Below are 20,221 nucleotides of genomic sequence, written 5' to 3' on the forward strand. Positions count from 1 at the left end.
AATAGAGAAAGTTGGTTGATTATTTATGTTATTCATGCGAAGTCACAACCTAGGTATCAGACGTAAGGGGTCTCTAAAACTTCCTGACTTAGCTCAATGAGCCGATATATTCCGAAAAACTTTTTCGTACATCTAAACAGACATGATTTTCCGGAAAAATTCTGATGATGGAAGCTAACACTGTAACGAATCTGGGAACAATTAAATCTAGTGTGTGCCTGTTTTAACTGCTTCCAGAATCTTCCGAGTCTATAATAAATAATCCAATTAATAAATATTTATAGTAACCTAGTGGTACAATGTGAGCCTAGTCGGCTGTATTCCATGCGCTGTAGCGTCACTTCACCGCGCGACTCCTATCAGAGCTCATGAATAAAACAAGGCGCGGGCCACGCGTTTGTGGAAATTTGAACGAATTTGCCATAGCTGTTAAGCGCCAATAAACGGAAACGGGCACGAATGACGACAGCACACATGACTGATGACGTAATAGCTCCCTAGGTAATTCATCATTCGCATTTTTTCGTCTTTGTAGTAAATGTTAAAATTTCGTTTGGGCTTTGCAGAATTGAAAAAACATTTGGGATAAAAAACAAATAAGAGATTCGTCTACGGTTTAAAAGAAATGAGTTCACTTTCAAACGAATACTTCAGTATTTTAAAGAATTGTAAGAGTATTTCTATTGAATTCAGTATTCAAAGACTCACTTTGATATCAAGTAACATATTCATTCAGTTCGACTTAAAGACTTGTTTCAATTTAATTTTCAAATAGAAAGTTGTTTAAAGTATCTCGATTCTCGCTATCCCATTAAAGGCTGACGAATTAAATTATTTCAAAGAAAATATGTTACCAAAGTAACAAGTTAAGTAAACCATTAGTTCCCGCGAAGTTAATCGATCCTCTTTGAAGTCTAATGGGAATTCGTGTAGAAAAAAGAATACTGAACTCTTTTATAAGAGTCTACTTATTGGGCACGTCCTAAACATACAAAGGAGTAATACAACTTATTTCTAGCTGCAGAACACACAGTATTGTTCAAATTCCGATAAGTCACGGGAGAAAATGTTTGCCGACGTACGGCGAGGTTACAAAGTGGAGGATTATTGTAACCACTTTCATTGGATATTTAATTCGTTGCTTCAACTTTAATGCGGGTGAAATATTTAAAATACATCCCGGCCCCATAAATAATTCGCATGCGAGGCGAAAGCGTTGAATTTTACTTGTTTTATTTGCAATCATTAATTAAATCCTCTTAGGATATTGTTTTCGCAGCTGATACTCGGGGAAGTGTTACGTGTAGCATCGTTTGTAATAATACAAAGAGGTTTCATAAACAAACTACGGAGGAGAGTATAGATTTTTAGTTTTCATATTAATATGTGGCACGGTGGCCTGCAATAGTGTGATGGTATTTTAGGACCAAAAATGTTTTTAATGTTTTTGTTTGTCGGACTAATAAAATCGATGGCTACCTAGTAGTTTTATTTAAGTTGTTGAACTATGTACTGATAATATTGACGTCTAATCCTGCAGGCTTGACTGGATAACGTGTACGTGTACTAACTTGCGGGAAAAGCCAGTTTAAACAATAATAAATTTATTATTGAATATTTTATTATTGTCTGCCACAAGTCCACAAATAAATCTTTTGTTCCTGAAATATCACATTATAAATAAAAATGTGTTTCAATTCCACTTCAGCCCGGAAATGGAGTGACGCGATCATGCCTAAAGCCGGATTCTTCTCGAAGGAAAATGGACCTTCAGGAGGGATTATCTTACAAAAAATAAGGCTTACTATCGCGCGCCATGTTACATGTCTAGCGATGACATGATAAATTACGTCATGCTATCTTAAACGAACGATATAAACGTCATAAGGATATTTGTTTGTAAATAAGTGGTAGAGGGCGGGCCACAAAGACGCATCTTTCCGGGATTAACGTAGAACTGATGGCCGTTGGAGCAGAAAAGTTGTTGAGTGCCGACCACGGACCGGAAAACGTAGTGTAGGCAGGCCTCCCACTCGGTGGATCGACGATCTAAGGAAGTTCGCGGGAAACACCTGGATGCGGGGAGTGCAAGAACCGGTCTTGTTGAGGAAATCTTTGGCAGGCTTTTGTCCAACAGTGGACGTCAATTTAGCGTTTGCTCGTTGCTTCGTCTATGTTTTCGGTCTATTATAAAAAGTCTAAGCCAAAACCATAGAGACCATAACTATTGGTTTCTCATAGAAACATCTACGTAATTCATCATCATAATTTACTTTAATTCTCCTACGTTTCATTTCACCTATAACTCTCTGTACCAAAATTCAACAAAACTGTACCAAATTGAATCACCGGTAAAATGTGAAAACGTGACACAAACATTTACGTTACATTCTCATTCATAATTTATTTTGGATAGAAAGCTACAGAACTGACTTACTATTTATTCGTAATAAGAAATACCTACTACTGAGAATACAAACCATTTTGAAGTAACGCGGGACCTTCTTCCTTGTTAAACCGATTATTATAAGTAAGCCTGCGTGATGGTGTGTCTGCTATTAAGTATTCTTTTAGAAATTATATATTAATCACGAGAACATTAATCATTGACTTACTAAAAGGAAAAAGATAAAAAGCAATCAGATAACAGAAACTTCGTTCGTAACTGAACTGGTAAAACGAATACCTAAATTCTACAAAAAATAAAAGGTCTTTAGCGATTTAATGGCTTTAACTCAGTTCCTTTTGGAATATAAAAACGACCTCTTTACACGTGTCAAGAGTGATAAAATATTCAGTTTCCGCAAGGATAAATATTTAATACTGAACTTTTTGCACTTACATCGTGAATAGTGGAGATTCTTCGTTAGCACTATGCAAATATTATTGCATGGAGCGTAGTGCTAGTGCGAAATGTAATCAACACATTTTCTTTATTGCTTGGTAAATAAAATAAATCAATTTACTGTGATAGTGTCGTTTACCGTAATCCTAGTACCATTTTATTTAAATCCTATTTGGAATACTTGGAAAAATATTTTAACTTGAACTTACAACAATATGTGTTGTCACTGACCAAAAAAGGAAGAATGAAAAATATTTTGTAAAGGTGAACCTGATGTTAAAAATGCTGTCCTTCATTGTGATGGACGTACTTTTTATTCAAGAACATATCGAACGTTATTTCACGTCACACGTTCCATTCTCTACCGTGAAGTGGGTAGTGAAATAATCTCTTTTTACTTATCCGTTAAGCCCTCCGATGTTCGGATAAAAGGTTTTTTCATGTAACCGTGTTTGGTAAAGTAAATATTTTCTATCCGGAGGCCTTGCTTGTTTACGTTAAAGTTTGTAACGTCTAACCTGAGGCCGAACCAGCATAGGTGGTTAGCAACAGTGGAAATCAGTTTCCACTAACGTGGTATGAAGTTAGCGTAACACAAATATAGCTTTGGGAACTTCTCAGAGTTGATGGTAAAATGGATTTACATGGAAAACCGCTACATGGATTCATATTAAGATTACGTATGCCCTAGATAATACCCTGGAGTCTAGAGTTTACGACCGAGACGCAGACTACGACTGCCATTTATTCATGATGGTGAAATATTATATTATGATAGAATAGACAGTATACAGGATGTCCCAGACGAAATATTAAAAACACATAAGTAACTTAATTTTATCAACCCAAAAAAGTCAGTAATAAAAAAATCAGTAGGTACACACATGTGAGAGATTCGAAAGTTTAAATCGGTTTAAATGCAGTACTAATACTCTGACTTTCAAAAATATTGTGCATAAATAAGGTATTAATATACTTTGTAAATAACCAAAAAACTCCCCAAGACTTTCGTACTTATTTCTTAAAGGCCTTACCTTCTCGTTGATGATGCAGTCCAGGTCCTCACGGCTGGGCGAGCCCAGAACTCCGAGGATGTGGTTCAGCTGGTCCAGGTAGTGCTTGCCCGGGAAGATGGGTCTGTTCGACAGCATCTCCGCCAGGATACAGCCCACGGACCAGATGTCTATCGACTTGGTGTAGCCCTGGGTGGACAAGGAAAAAGACAATCAAATATTGGCCGAAAATGTACAGTTTTGAAGTTAAATTTATATTTCTTCCGCCACTTCTTAGCACCAGGTATGTAGTGTGATGTCCTAAATGGTAGGGCAAGCTGTATTGGGAAATGTAAAATCAGATCAAGCTAACTGCGCACCGACGATACGAATCTCATTCGCACTCACTAGCACACCTCCCCGCGTTCGCCCCGTCCATACCAGAGCGTCGATGTGACGTCAAGGCTGCCAGGTGCGCAGTTAACTCGGCTGGGTTGTATAAGTGCCCCGGAGAGGGCCAACAACAAAGAATTTAAATTTAACGTTTCTTTTCAAGCCCGAGGGAAATTCACTGATTTAATAGCTAAAAAATTGCTTTAAATCCATTCTCTTTAAAAAAACGAAGACAAACCTTACGGTACCCAAAACATCATTAAGCACTGAGAGTAAATGGGCGACTTTGGGACTAACGTTGTTTACTAGACTCAGCCGAGACGGTTTATTACTCACTATTTGTCAATGCCGTAAAAGCTGAAAAGTTTCTCCATTCGGACCAGACAATGCCTTTTACAGGGCTAATGGAGACAACTATAACGCAATTCATTACTCCGCCAAATTAAAAGGAAAAATGAGCATTAATACACATTGAAAACGTCAACAAACTTCATTAGTATACAAATACGTATAAACTCTACATTGTTTAATTAAACATTCAGACGAAAAACTTCTAACATGTTCAAAACTCTAACGAATCTTTAGAGAACTTGAGCTTTGGTTTATAAGTTGAGAAACCTTGAATAATAATCAAAGAAATACCGTAGCGAAATGAAATTGCGATTTAAGTATTCCTTCGTGTTTATTATTTAATCTTACATTTCAGTTTGTTCTTGAATTGGATTAGTCTGTACCGTTAAAATTAAGACGCAAAGTGAAAGTCACTTTCCCGCTTTGGGGTTCATAAAACGTTGAGGTTTACAAATTACACTTGTCATTTTTGTTGTCCCGCATCGTTAATGTTTGGCGATCCCCGGGGATCGTAAAATGATATCTCGGGCAACCTCATTGGGAGAGGGGAACATGACGTGAAGCCATACTTTATCCATTGTACAAGTCATCTGTGAATTCTTTTTGTGCACATCAACGTCAGGATTCAACTGTATAAATGGCAAATGAGGTTTCTCCACGATACTTGGAACAACGGGTAAGTAGGTATGTACAGATAACACATTAATTTAGGTAAAATCTCATTATGAATCGAAAAATCTTCTAAAATAATTTTATAACACTATGATGTTCACAAATAACTATTCGTTTTGTGAATAAGGAGCAAAAAGACAAAACATAGAATTGTATTGCTAGTGTGAGGGGAATACATAATCCTCATTTAATATTTTCTTCAGGTTATATTCCAGAGCGGGGTTTTAACAATAACGCACCGGAGTGGAGTACGAAGCAAAAAATAAATACAATAGAAGAAATAAATACAGCCTCCATAATAGCCTATAGGTAAGTTGTGGAATATTAACAGTCGTCTTTGGGCGTATTGTTTGCCAGCGGAGCGTGCCAACTGGACGACTTATACTCAGTAGATTGCCTACGTTCCTCGCGAAATTACAGCCTTTTACAACAATCGCATTATCATCTCAAAGAGCTCACTATTATCAAGGTGCCGAAAGCGGTAAATGGCCGCGTCGATAATTCCTTTAGTTAGCACCGTAATAGGATTGCTCAACGTTTATTCCACTTGAGCCCTAAAAAGACCATTGTAGACCTTGATCATTGTTTTAGTCGCTTTGTTGAAGGCTTGATCTGTATTATACAAATAAATTAAGGAAATAAGGCTGAGTTTACCAAAAACAACTTTAGGGCTAGCTAAAGGCAAACAAAAATACAGCTGAAATTCAATAATGTTTAGATTTTTACACATTACCTGCTGTATTTTAGAACATTTCGTGAAATTGGTCGTGAAACGATACGTGGAATGGTAATATGTCAAAGTCAGTGCTTTCTTTTGCTCTTCGTCGTTGGTCAAAGTCGTATTTCACTTATTCTGTCAATGCCATTCGTCTACCTACCGTTTGTAGTGGATGAAATCAAATTACGCGTGTTCAGTTTGAGCATTCTTTGCAGAATAATGTTCCTCTTTTTTGAGGTTGGTTAATATAGCCTTTTAGAAATTAGAATGCGAGTTGTGCGCATTGTAACACGGTCTGGAATTCGATTGCTTCATACTGAGCGTTTTTCTTTCATTAATCCAAAATGGGAACAAAACAAAGATTTACCTTACCCTAGTTTGTTTTGTGTGTCCGGCGAACCGAATTCAATACGAATGCCAGGCTAGAAAGTCCATCGGATTATTAAATCAGAGCTTCACCCGGTTTTCTCGGAGGGGATGCACGGCCGGACGGACGAAGCGTACCTCCGGAAAATTCGTCTCGGGTCACCCGGCCGGCGCTCGCCTGAACTACGGCTATACAAATTGACCTTTGTTGTGAGAGGATTTCACATTAGATCTTTGAGATATGATCTACTTATCGGGATATTCGCTTAGGACGAATCCCGGGGATATTGCATTTTTACCTAACATAAATTCCTTTTTTTGCTTACGTAACAAAATAAACTGCAAACAAAACAATACCCCGAGTTTTATAATGCTTCCTTTATAACGTAATCAAGGAAAATAGGTATTTTATGAAGGACGTAAACTTCCCGATAATATCACACGTCACGTTATTTATAGGATAGGCATTTTATGTAAGGCCGTTAGTGAAGGAGCGACACAACCTATTGTTTCCCCATCATTTTCCCCTACGATCTATGTAAGTAGAAATGAGAACGTCAATCAACCTAGAAATGTTAGTACAGTTTATTATGCTACAGTTTGTTGACCTTACTATTTATCGATTTCAAAGGTAATATTTTTTTATTGTTTTTTTAATTGAAACTTTCGTACCGCCTATGTTCATCAGACATAATGTAGGATTCTAATGGTGAAAGAATTTTTCAAATTGGTCCAGTAGTTTCGACAGACTATTCAAAACAAACAAACAAAGTACTTTATAATATTATTGTAGGTGTGTTCTCTTTGAGATTGTTAAGTTGACCCGTGATATTATTGATTGGGAGCTGGAATATACTTAACATACAGCTTGACATCTAAATAAAAAACAAAAAATAAAGAGAAGAAGAACATACCTTGGAGTTGAGCATAATCTCCGGGGCTCTGTACCAGCGAGTGGCGACGTACTCCGTGAGGAAGCCGGTGTGGTCGTGGTCGGGGTCCGCTACTCGCGCCAGACCGAAGTCGCAAATCTGGTGGACAATGAAAAAAACAAATGACTACACTTTTTTCCTGTATTTTTTATGACTGTTCTTTTGTTTTTTTTTTAACGTTCGTTAGTGATAAGTATTAGGTATTTAAATGTTTTTCCTTTTTTCTGTTACTAACTTCTTTTGACGTTCGTAATCATCTTCATTACTCGTAAATAATAAATGTCTATATTACTATTTGTAAAATCAAGGTCAGAAGTATTCTAACAGATTGTATGTAAAATCGTTTACATGATTTCTTACTCCACACTCTTGTAAAATGTAAATAACATGTTTGTTCGGGTGCATTCTGTAGAGTTCTTGCGACAAACGAAAATTTATCACGCCTGACGCACCATCCATAATAATTAAAAATTTGCATATTACGCCCGCAAGCTGCAATTTGTATTCATAGATCTTAAGTAAGTACCTAGTTGAAATTAGTAAACACTCTTTTGTGATAGCATATTTTGACGACGTTCGTGTATGAATAACGTAATTGTACAAACGATAGCACATAAATAAAACACTGTGGTAGGTATCTAGTTGTAATAGTAGCTATTTTTCGACAAACATTTTACAGTCTCATAGCATGGGCTGTCGATTATGGCTTGTCCCCCTTATTACAAAAAGTTATTCTAGAATAACTTCAAAGTTCAACTACACTCAACATCAAATAAACCGCACCTTCCGCGACGCGAACTTTAAAGATTTTCTTCTGACACAATGATGGTACCCCAACAATATTGGTGTTATTTGAAAGCCCAATAAATATCCTTACAGAAAAATACATTTCATTTCTAAATGATTAACATATACCATAAATGTGACTTGAAAATAGACCTCACTTTGGGCTCACCTCTGGGATCAATTAGACCAATTTTTATGGTTATAAAACCAAATAAAGATCTCACGTGTCCTCTTTAACAGATGGATAGCGATTAATCCCAACTTAACAGTTTTATAGTCATAAAAAATGGCTATAGTATAGCGTAACTACCTATTTTTTGAAGAAGTGACTCTGGATCCTTGTAATGACACATTTTTGGGGTGAAAACCTTTCCTTTAATGAAATGAAGTTTAAAACTTTCAAATGGTACCAATGTTGGTGGGAAGTGGGGATGCATACGTTTGATAAGTGCTTGTCGCGGGAGGAGGTGCGATTTATTTGATGCCGAGTGTAGTTGAACTCTATTTTCTATTGACATTTAGCATAAAAATTACATTTTAAAAGCCCCATGAGTTCCACACGTTTTCTTAATAAATTTCAATTTTTTATTGATATTTAAATGTTAAATAAATAATATTATGAGTATTAACATCAATCAAACCATACATAATGTTACGGAACATCAAAAGTTTGTAACTTACAACGTAACGTAACTAAACTAAACAATCCTATTTCGAACAATTCCTTTCCTTTTAGCCTAATATCGTAGGTTCCATCCCTTGGGAGTTTCATACACTCGTATCCAAAACCTTCCAAACAAAACAGTGTTATTTATGTGAGTTATCCTGTATTAATGGTTTTACTGTTTTTCTTCTTCTTTTGATTATTATTTACACGTTGTAAATAATTTGTTGTACGCGTTGCTGTGCCATTAGAATTTAATGTTTCTTTAATTAATTTGACATTATTTTTGGATGTGTTTTTATTTCTTGCAAAACTACGTGAATTTTCGGTACGTAGAAGTTTCTCGAAGATACTTTATACATTTCAACTCCAGCTACTTATTTACTGCTTATAATAATGCCTAACGTATTGCTTTATATCTGTCCATAAATCATTCGATTTAGAAGATCTTTCTTCTTGATTTATAAGGGAAAGTAAAAGGAATCGTCCGATAGACATTTATCATATTACAGCATCACGGGCGGCTGGAGATAATATTGTGGGATTCTTATTCGCTAATATGCGATTTATGACAATATTTAACGTTTTAGTCAGTTCAAAGTTATTTTATAAAAATACGAAAGGAGCTCAGTCTGACTTTTACATTTTCACGCGTACTTTTGATAATAATGGGACTTACCCAGGATAAATCTTTGTATGGAGAAGCAATGATATCAACAAAGTAAAGTAAAGAATCAGGAAAGTAGCTTATTAGAAAAACATATTTATGACTTTATGAGAAACAACGAATACTTACTACAGAACACTTGATTTTACGACCGTGTTTGTGACACAGCAGTTAGGTACTTTTCATGGAGCATTTTCAAATAATATTAACATCATCCCATACCTACCAAAACTTAGATTTGTTTTAGTAAGTTTACGAGTCACAAAAGTAATTTTCTAAGACGAAATTCACCCCGAAGCCCAGGGCAAAAGTTAGTCGTTTACTAACTGAGTGTTCAAGCACTTTAAAGCAATAAAAGATAAAGATAGATTAAACAACTTTGAAATGTCAACAATACGTTTCCGATAAACAAGTTTCCCCCCTCCGGCGTAGTTTATTAAGCCGTATCAAAAACAAAAGCATTATCGGAAAACTGTTAGCTACTTGCTTGCTGCAAAAGTTAGATCAAGTTCCGTACATTTTATGATATAAGCTGGGGAACACGATTTACCACTTACTAGGGAATTAAGACCTACATACGAACGCATATTACACATATGTGTTTTAGGAAGTACTTAGAATATCACATTTCTTAGTTGAGCGCACTTAAGGCGTTAAGATGAGGGTACTGTGACCCTCCTCACTCGGCGCGACTATGTCAAGGATATCAAGAGGATTTTGAGGGAGGTAAATTGTTCTGCAAGTACATACACGATACGTCAAACAACCTAGCTAGCACCTGCTTTTGTAATAATGTCTACCCAGTCTGGATGTGTTGACGACTGTAAATGAATTTACTACACAAACTTCACAGTCACACGTTACATCGTATATTAACGATGTCATAAAATGTTCAAGCAGAAACATAACACTGCACAACAGCATTTCTGATGATTGGGTTATGTTACATGATATTAGTCCAATTTTTAATGACGATTTCAAATCTGTGATTGAAATATCTGTATCAGCTCTGGTTAAAAAAATATGACACTTGGGTCTTTTTGTAAAAAAACACTCTTTTTTTAGAGATGATCCTATTTTATGAAGTTGTTAAGTTGAAAAAACTTTCTTTTATTTGACTTCCTTGCTGATGCTGAAGGCAGACAGCTCTTCTGAATGATTCAACAGCAGTCAGCCATCATGTGTGCATTCCAGTGGCCCTGATAGCGTCCCTCTATCGTACGAAGGCCCTGGTGGATTTGCTCGCCATGTTCTTCACTTAGATCCTTAAGAGTTGTGATAAAATTGTTCAGGTGATTGCGAAGAGAGTGTAATTCGATGTTTATATTACATCCAACCAAAAAAACATGTTTGTAAGTGACTCATACGTTGTTCGATGTGTAAGAATAGTAAGATTTTTTCGGATTTTCCAAAAAAAAATTTAAAATGCCACAATAACTCATTCCATGTCTTTTCGGAAGACTTGAAGATCCTAAATTTCGAAAACGATCGTTTAAACCATCTTGGCTACATGGTTTTGAAAATTTCGGGTCACATTCAAAGTCTCTACCACACTGACAGTTTTCGCCTCAAAATCCTCATGTGAAGTATCAACATGAGGTTCAGGTGACTTCTTAGGGTGGAAAAGACATCTACATGCCAAACGTATGCAAGGAATTACCATTTAGTTCAATATTTTTTGGTTAATACCATTTTTGTTCAAAAATAAAAATAACAGTCGTCGCGATGATTCAAGGGTTCCTTTCAGATCATAGCGGTTTCGTACCTAAATCTACACATATTCTTATTTGTTTATAAACGTAAAAACTCAACGCATCTTTTCCACGCCTTTTGCGGAATTCAAGGCTTATCTTTTATTTCCACTGGGTCCCCAAACTAATTTTTGTAAGCCAATTTTACGAACTTTGTCACATTTAAACGGATTATTGAAACATATCCTCTCCGCAAATGAAACAAAATTGATTTAGATCATTCACACAAACACTTCTTAATGCTACCATATTAAATTATACAAAGAAAACATAGTATTTTTTGAACTGTCGGCGAATTAAGACTGAAATTTAGCAATTTTTGAGTGAAAGCTATAACACGTAAACAAGAGCTGCTACGAAAAAATGGACGGCAGATTCAGAATCAGCGACGTCAAATTAGTAAACATCATGTAATTAAAGTCAATCATCAGCCAAAAGTTGCAATTTTGTTGTGCAGTGTAATTATTATGTTACGCTAGTGAGTGATATTAAGGAAATTGTAATACAATTTACGATTCAAAAACAAAGAAACAGAAATCCTCTGTTGTATTCCTCGAAGGGAAAAATCATATTTACTTCTAAGTTATTATTTGTTGAACCTAGCAAATCTCGGAGGAATAAGATACAGCGTAGATAAAAGGTTTCTTTTTGTAAATAAATTATGTCTTATCAAGTCTTGTCTCAGGTTGACAACCCCCGAAGAAGCTAGCTCCCTCTAATTACTGTTAAAGGCTGCCTTAATCAATAACAAATAAGGACCAAATTACAATATGAAATATTAATAAAACATAAAGCGATCGTTTTAATAACAAATGAGAATGAATTACAGTGAATCGCTCAACATAGATAGAAGCAAATTATTCGTTTCACAGAAGTTTTGATTTATGGAAATATTTAAGGCATCACAATCTGAAACTGATTCAAGTTACAAGATTGCTTTAAAGTATCGTCGAGAGTAGATAGAAACGATATCTATAAATACAAAATCAATTGATCAATAAACCATTATAGCTGACAAGATGTTAATTCTTCGATTGCTAACGTAGCAACTATTGCTGAATAAATTGAAAACATTTCTCAAGTTAAGAATATTTAATATGAAAAGCAATTTTGGTTTCTGAGACAAATGTGTAAGTTGCTAATTAATTACTACTGTATAATTAAAATAAGATTAGTAGCTAAGCTTAGGAATGAAAACTGCTGAAACTCACAAAGGATTTACGAGCGCGATTCTTCAAATTTTAATTAAGAATATCATCCATATACACACGTTGCGTATTGTCTAATTACGGGATTCAAATTGGCCGCGCATTTTAATTAATTTAATTAATAAAACAACACATACCTTCAAATCACAGGTGGTGTTCAGTAATAGGTTGGAGGGCTTAAGATCTCTGTGCAGAACGTTCGCCGAGTGAATGTACTTGAGCCCTCGCAGAATTTGGTATAGGAAGTAACAGATGTGATCGTTGCTTAATTTCTGGAACAAACAAATAAATTTTAACCTGACATTGTTATGAACAAACAATAATAGCCGTCCCCACAATGAGAAAGCTAATTTCCTAAGAATAAATTGAATGTTATCTAAAATGAACATCGTTCTATAAACTCTATGCCAAACAAATATTTTATCCACTGCTGAACTTTGGGCTTAATCAATTCCTTTCCATTATGTTTTGTTTCTTAAGCGCAAGTGGAGTTTTATAGAAGTACCTACTTCGCGAACATTTTCTTAATATTGAAAACGATAACAAAGAGGTTGAGCTCGCCTTTTGTTCCCTGACGGCAATTACCTACTTTGTTTTGAGAAATTACTTCAGCTTTAAAACTTCATATTTCACTGGCTTCATATTCATCAGTACTCTCATTTCATTCAGTTACATCGCGTTAATGTAATTAACATGAACACTGTTGAATAAATTGTCATGTGTGTGTGCGCAACATATGGTGTCGAGTGCCATTGGCGAAATAAAATTAAAACGACCATGCCGCGAGCGCTCGCTACATTATGGCCAACTAAAATTAGGACACTTTAGCTTACAAAAAAGGTCACATTTTAAAAGTGAAAGTAGATCTTACAGCCTGACACCAAGTGATTAGAAAATATAAAATTGTATCAAAAACTTCTTAATATCTTTAAGAAACTTGAGCCGACGACAAGTTAAGGTTTCATGGCCGATAAACTTGAGAATATGGCGGTGTCCATAAATCCTTGATGGCCTATTTGTGGCCCCTTAACTATGTGATGAGGGTACGATGGCTATAACACGAAAACAATGCCTTAGGTGGTTGAATTAGGTTCACTGCAAAAAGGGTCTAATAGAACCCTTTAAAAAGGATTATCGTACAAAATATTTCCACCTACCTGTGTTTTTAACAATTTGTAGAGGTCCGTTTCCATTAAGCACTGTACGATGTAGACGTCTTTCATTTGATCAATAGTTTCTGCTCTTAAAATATCCCGTATATCAATAATCTGAAAACAAAGCATGACGATTAACAATGGCTTTACGGCTTTACTATGTCAAATAGATTTCCCTTAAATAAACGTTATATGAATTTTCTGGCAATTAAAATCATTTGATAGAGTCAATTAGTAGAACATAAAGGGTTATATTTAGGCCAGATTTTCTAAACAAAATATTCACATGTCATACTTACATTTTCATGCTTAAACCGGGTCAAAATTTTGATTTCTCGTAGCGTCCTTTGACAGTATGTCTGGTGTTCGAATGGCGATATTTTCTTAATGGCGACTTTCGTCTTCTTCACGTTGTCGAAGGCCGACCTGCGAAATAATAGAGGTTATAAATCATTCGCTCGGGTACATTGAGCCCGCGCCGTCCGCTAAGGGTTAACGTCACCTAGCACACCCACCACATAATTCAATATCAGATAGCGAAATTAATGTTCCTTTTTGTGGCCCGCAGAATTTACACAAAACATATGACCTGGATATTTTGCGCAAAACCTTGCCGCTGTTTAATAGTGGGACATCACATTTTACTAAGCTACATCATTATTATAATGTAATTTTGGATTGTAGGTAGCATTAGCTTACATTGATTAAGGAAAAATAATTTATTTCCTTGATTTAATCATATTTTTCGTTTGCAGGATAACGCCGCGCCAGTATAAATTTAATGAAATACAAGCCGGGCGAAGAGGGGTTAGCGACCGAAATTGGGTCAATAGATAAGTGTGATAATGGCGATCATCCTGCCAAGACCGAATGTAAAACAGCTACCAATCGGGCCAAGTGTAATCTATCCTCTCATTTTTATACCTATAATACTTACTTAGACCCGATTCGACCAAACTTTTATCCAAGAATAACTCTTGATATAACTGGCACATTGACAGTTTCAGTATGGGAAATATGTCAAAATGTCAAATAGCTGACGATTTATTCTGAGATTAATTTTTACTCTTGTTTGGTCGAATCCATCCTTAGAGTATAAATTAATGTGAATGTTTACGTTATCATAGCAACCAGGGTGATCCTTTAACTTCAAACAAGTTTCAGTGCGGTAAAACTTGAGCATGTTACAAACGTTATCATGTAGGTAAGCTTAGAAATTCCCAAAGCTTTATAGTTACGAATCCACGTCCTCAAGATCCCGTGTTTATAATTTTCATTAATTATTTTTATACAGATTTGATGGCTAAGAAATCTACTTATCATCAAGCCGAGTATGACGTTGATGTTAAAAATAAAATAACATGTTACATCGCCAGAAGAGTACGAAGTATAATAATCCTTATGTTTAGAGATCACAATAGCTTAATTCATGTAAAACATTATTGGTTCATTGGTATGATAAATTGTTTGAAAAGGGCAAAAGGTATTTTAGAGAAAAAAAGATATCTTACTGATTAGAAGCAAATTGTGTTAAAGCAGATTCACTGATTATATTTATTGTGAAACTGTCTCACGGACGAGTAACTTTACGTAGAAGTATTAGTTAAGATGATTTTAAACAACCTTTTGACCTAGATAGAATTATTTATAAATAACAGAGATTTTAAAGGTCATGAGACATTTATTAATTAGGATTTAAAATTATGAATTTCAATTGCTTAAAGTTGATTCAATTAAATGATTTTGAGTTCTTTGCAAGTTGCGATTCGCAAGTTCCGTCTTCTAACTAAATTAAACTAACAATAAGTGTCGTGCAGAGTCGTGTCCACGTGAATGAGAATATTTCTGATTCTCACTAATATTTTTACATAAATCTCTATAATTTATTTCGAACTAATTGTGCCGGTATTATTAATTAAACGTCAGTTCACAATGTCATTTACTTCAGATCTAATTAAGTCTTTCATGATAATTTAACACACCGATATTATTATTGTCATGTTCATTGTAATCCAATATTATGTGTCCTAACCTAATATCATGAAAATAAAAAAGCAATATGTCTCATGCCCGCAAAAGCCGCTACAAAGTTAATAACAAAGTTCTGTGTAATAAATAATATTTAGCTAGAACTTTTACGGGTCAGCAAACAGTAATGAATTTTCTATATTTCAGTACGGTATTGGATTTTATGCATGTATTTATGTGGTATTAAACGTAGCCTGGTAAAGACGGACAAACTGTATGGGGGAAAGAATAGTATACCAGAGGCTTAAATTATTTGGTTATTGAATGTTTTTCCGTATCAATAGAATATTTTTATGGTCTCAAGGAGTTAAATATATTTAGCTATCCGATTTCGTAGGCGAAGCTCTGCGGTCGTGGGCGTCTCGGTGTTCATTCAGTGTCTATTTAAGGCAGATTCAAATATGTACCAGAAAGAACAAAACTACGAGTCTACTTGCCGTTTTATTGTCGTCACTGTCGGTGATTGAATTCAAGAAGCGTTTATAAGGTTTATAACTTCATAGAATGCAGTTTAATGATTAGGAATTATTACATAGATCAATCGACTGACGAGTGACTGAAGTGCCGTCGCACTTTGATATTAGTTTTTGGCCAACTAAGTACATACTCCTTTTTTATTCGCCTAACATGAAAGAAATAAGAAAGTATCGAGTAGATCCTAGTAAGATTATCGAGAGTACCTGCTGAATATGGCAACTACAAATTCCTAGTTATCTAATAACTTTTGTAACTTCACAGAAATTGGAAATAGGATTTAGTACGCGCCCAAAACATTAGTTAGACAACTTTGTTGGTCTTGAGTAGTGAAGCCTTAAATACCTCCAAAAATTAGGGTATCGCACAAACTCAATTAAAACAAAGTGGTTCCAAAAGTTGCGGATTTTTTTTCCGAGTTTTCGGATACGAATCGGTGGAGCGTTGATGGAAATCGGAAGGGTACCAGATCCTGAATAAATATTGAAATTTCGCCCTAAAAATCGGAGTGTTTTATGAAGTAACGACTCGACAGTGTTATTGATTGGTTTCAAAAATATTGAAATGCCTATTCAAGGGGAAATGTGGATTGTACAATTAGTTAATTGCTTAAATAATCACAGTAGATAATAAGATGTTAACAACGCCCCATCAAACAGAAATTTTCGCCGTAACTAGGAGTTTAATTACAATAAAATTATAGTCAGTATTTTAGCCAAGGAGAATATGAAGTAATAGGTATGTATTGTTTGTTTTAAGTCTCGGTAAACAAGTCGTTGACGTAACTAATAACAGAAAATTATTTATAAATTTTCCCGGTAAACACCATTCCACGATCACAATAAATCCCTCGAAAGTGTACTTAAGGCTACAAAAATCAACACCTCCAAAAATTTGTTTACCCTGAAACTGAATGAGCACTAAAATAAAAGGATAAAAACCTTAGGTTAACAAACAAGCCTTTCACGGAGATTGAAACATGAATATTTTCGTACAAGTCCGTTAAAATTTCTCTAGGGATTTTGGCCCTTACAAACGTTATGTGTAGACAAACGAAATTTAATGGACTGCTCCCTATCGCACCGTTTGTTTGACTTGTTTAATGGGAAAACATTTCATAAGATTATGGTTTCCTCATTTATTATGCAAAGAATTTACCGTAGAAATATTGTATGTTAGTAAAAATAAGAGTTAGGCGCTCTTACTGTATAACGTTATAAAGTAACTTTGAAAGTAATCTGATTACAAACCACTTAATCTTCCATTTATAGTACGTATTCTTGCTTTAAAAGAGAACAAGTAACCGTAGTTATTAATTAGGTACAGCTCTTTTAGAAACATACTTCAACAATTAATAAGTAGATATGATTAACAATATATTATAAATCAATCAGTTATAACTTATAATAATAACTGTACTCATTTGCAATATTTTATTCAACTCCATTCCACGTTCAGCAATACGAGGAAACATTTCAATTTGAAACATTTTATAACTACGAACACCTACCTACAGTCTCACACAGTGTATGCTTCATCCTTTTGTACAAGTTTTTTAAACAAGAGAAAAACTTTATCTGCAATGACCAGACGGACAGTTCTATTTTTATAATTTTCATTGCAAAACTTTCTACGAATTTAAATAACAAATGATCTCAAAGGAAAGATAATGAAACTTTAATAAATCCAATTATTCTTGTATTTTCCAAACGTAATTGCAAGAAAAACGGTATACCTATATTGATTTCCAGATTGCAGTTAAATAAGTAATAAAAACAAAATGTCGAAGCGAAATCTTTGGCTAGTGCAAGTTCATATTATAGCGCAGTGAGTTCTGCACTGCGACGCGGAAAAAACTAGTTCCTTATATTTAATTATAACATTTACGTCCATATTGTAAAAAAAAAACAACAAATAAGTTCCTCCCTCCTCTGTATTCTGCTGATACATGGTCATACATTTTGAATTTTATACCTTCCTCGAATGCTCCACTTTTCGCCCCATGTTAAAATCTATTACTGCAAGAAAACGAGAGCACATTTGGTAGCTTCCACTTATTACAATTAGAGTTATTGCCCTATAACTCATTCGGAAGCACCTCCAATCTCAATTCCTGTTTAAGGCCGTAAAGGTTGAATCGAAGCATTCCTTCCGCGAATAGGGCGCTCCGGTACAATGAACGCGATATAAAATCCAGAGTTCGCTTCGAAACAATGAGGGCTATCGTTTTTATACTTAACAGTTGGCACCCCTGGCGATTGACAGGACCTTACTCTACAGTGGCGCCATCTTGATGAGTGCAAATACGATAGTCCTCCTCCTACCACTTTAGCGCTCACAAGTTGGCGCCACTGTCTTCGCTACTTGCAAGTGACAGGACCTTACTCTACAGTGGCGCTAACTGGTGAGCGCTAAAACGATAGCCCTCATTAACCTTGCCTCGATCACAAGACATTTAACGCGAACCGATTGTTTCTAATAAGAGATATATATTGCCTATCGTCTGTTGCTAACGGGGAACATTTTAGATTCGCGATTTTTGTGTACAATATCGTCCTAATGATCTAGCAATTGTAAAAATCAAATTATTTAACAATACAAAAGCATTTCCTAGTTTTAGTTGTTGTGTATTATTATTATGATGCTCAAAAATTATTCTTCCAGTTTCTTGGGAGACGGGACACTCCATAAATATAACGAGTCAAATCGAGTTGTAATTTGATTTTTATTCTATTTAGAGACCCAGCATTTACCTGTATTTATTTTGTAATTTATGAGAATTTCAACATTTCATACTTTTTAAAGACAGCATTATTTCTTTACTTGAAACATTTTAGCGCCGAGTAATTTATTTTTAAATACCTAGTTGTTTATAATTGTCATTGCATAATAATCCGAGCACGTCTCAGACATCCGCAGATTTGGAACAGGAAAACGCGGAGATCCGCGACAACCGCGACCGCCAATGAGGTAACGGCTTCGTTGCGTGTGAGTCACTGCACTATGCCGCCGATTGTGTTGGGCAAACATGCTTGGCCTATGTTGGTCCAACTATTTTTGTAAATAAATAATCTTTCAAAACTTCCAGTTTGGAACTTTGAAATCATAAAGCTCCATTAAAAACGCAGCACCAATGTTGGCCACGCCAAACAATATGCTTGGCGAACAATGATGATGACGTCCTGACCGACAAAAAAATTTGAAAATGATATTTTAACGGTATAATATGACTCCTTCCAAATTCCCCAATAGCTGAATAAAAAACACGTCATGTGACCGTAGTTGGACTAAATTGCATGATCTGTTCTACCCAAGGTCAGGTGATTAGCAATGCTAACAAACAAGCCAGACATAATACGGTTTAACGGATTTTTAGACAAGTGCAGGCCCGTGGGCGTATCTTTACCGTTCTCAGGTAGAAAACGCGAATGAATTTATGTTTTCAAGTCTCCAGGCAAAAACGATGCAGGGAATTTAAGAACCTTTAACCTTGGCCTATTTTCTCAAATTCCTAAACACCGAAACCGGGGCAAGTATCTGTAGAATACGAAATTGTAATTTATTTACTTAACAAAGGAAACATGCGGAAGTAAAAAATGAACACAAATTCTCTCAGATTAATTTTGACACCGGTTGGATGGAAGTGTAAGATATCATGCTGTCACTTTACAGAAGTTAAGACTTGAACAATAGTTTTGGAAGCACGACGGGAATGTTGTGTCTTTGAAAGTTATGGCTATATAACTTTAATTGGAAACTTAACTACAGTTCTAAGTTTGTGTCTATTGCCCATATCGAATGTCATGTTATGTGGACTTGTAGCTAATATTTGTTTTGTTTGCTTATTTGAAAGCGCAATAGGTGTACCATTGTTTGGTCCCTCTGCTATTATCTAGCTTTTCTTTTTGTTTCGACGGCAAACGTGTTTTATGAGAACAATATGCCGCCGGTGGTGGTGGTTTCATTGCAATATTGCTTGCTACAATAAACTACAAGAATAATAAGATTACATGGCTAAAGAAATGACATTGGGAACTTTTTGCCCCACTTTTCGAAAAGTAGCGGACACAAACGAAACCTATCACAGATGATACATACTAATATAGTAATATCCAATGAATTTCCGTGCATTTTTTTTCTCTGTTATATGGGAATATGAGAAAATGAAGTTTTAATATTTTATTTTATTTTACATTTAAACTTTTTATTGCATCTAAATA

General features: G+C 35.3%; 1 protein-coding gene across 1 annotated transcript in view; it reads right to left on the reverse strand.

Annotated features, from left to right (window-relative positions):
• Positions 1-20,221, reverse strand: part of LOC135072001 (mitogen-activated protein kinase 1) — a 44,103-nt gene that overhangs the window by 11,185 nt on the left and 12,697 nt on the right. Inside the window, exons 2-6 of the mRNA XM_063965920.1 lie at positions 13,799-13,925; positions 13,503-13,613; positions 12,483-12,617; positions 7,252-7,368; positions 3,880-4,047 (exon numbers count right to left, since the gene is read on the reverse strand). Of these exons, the coding sequence (XP_063821990.1) occupies positions 3,880-4,047; positions 7,252-7,368; positions 12,483-12,617; positions 13,503-13,613; positions 13,799-13,925 (658 nt within the window). The remainder of the gene's footprint in view (positions 1-3,879; positions 4,048-7,251; positions 7,369-12,482; positions 12,618-13,502; positions 13,614-13,798; positions 13,926-20,221) is intronic.

Source organism: Ostrinia nubilalis, chromosome 5 (assembly GCF_963855985.1).
Source record: "Ostrinia nubilalis chromosome 5, ilOstNubi1.1, whole genome shotgun sequence".
Classification (NCBI taxonomy): Eukaryota; Metazoa; Arthropoda; class Insecta; order Lepidoptera; family Crambidae; genus Ostrinia; species Ostrinia nubilalis.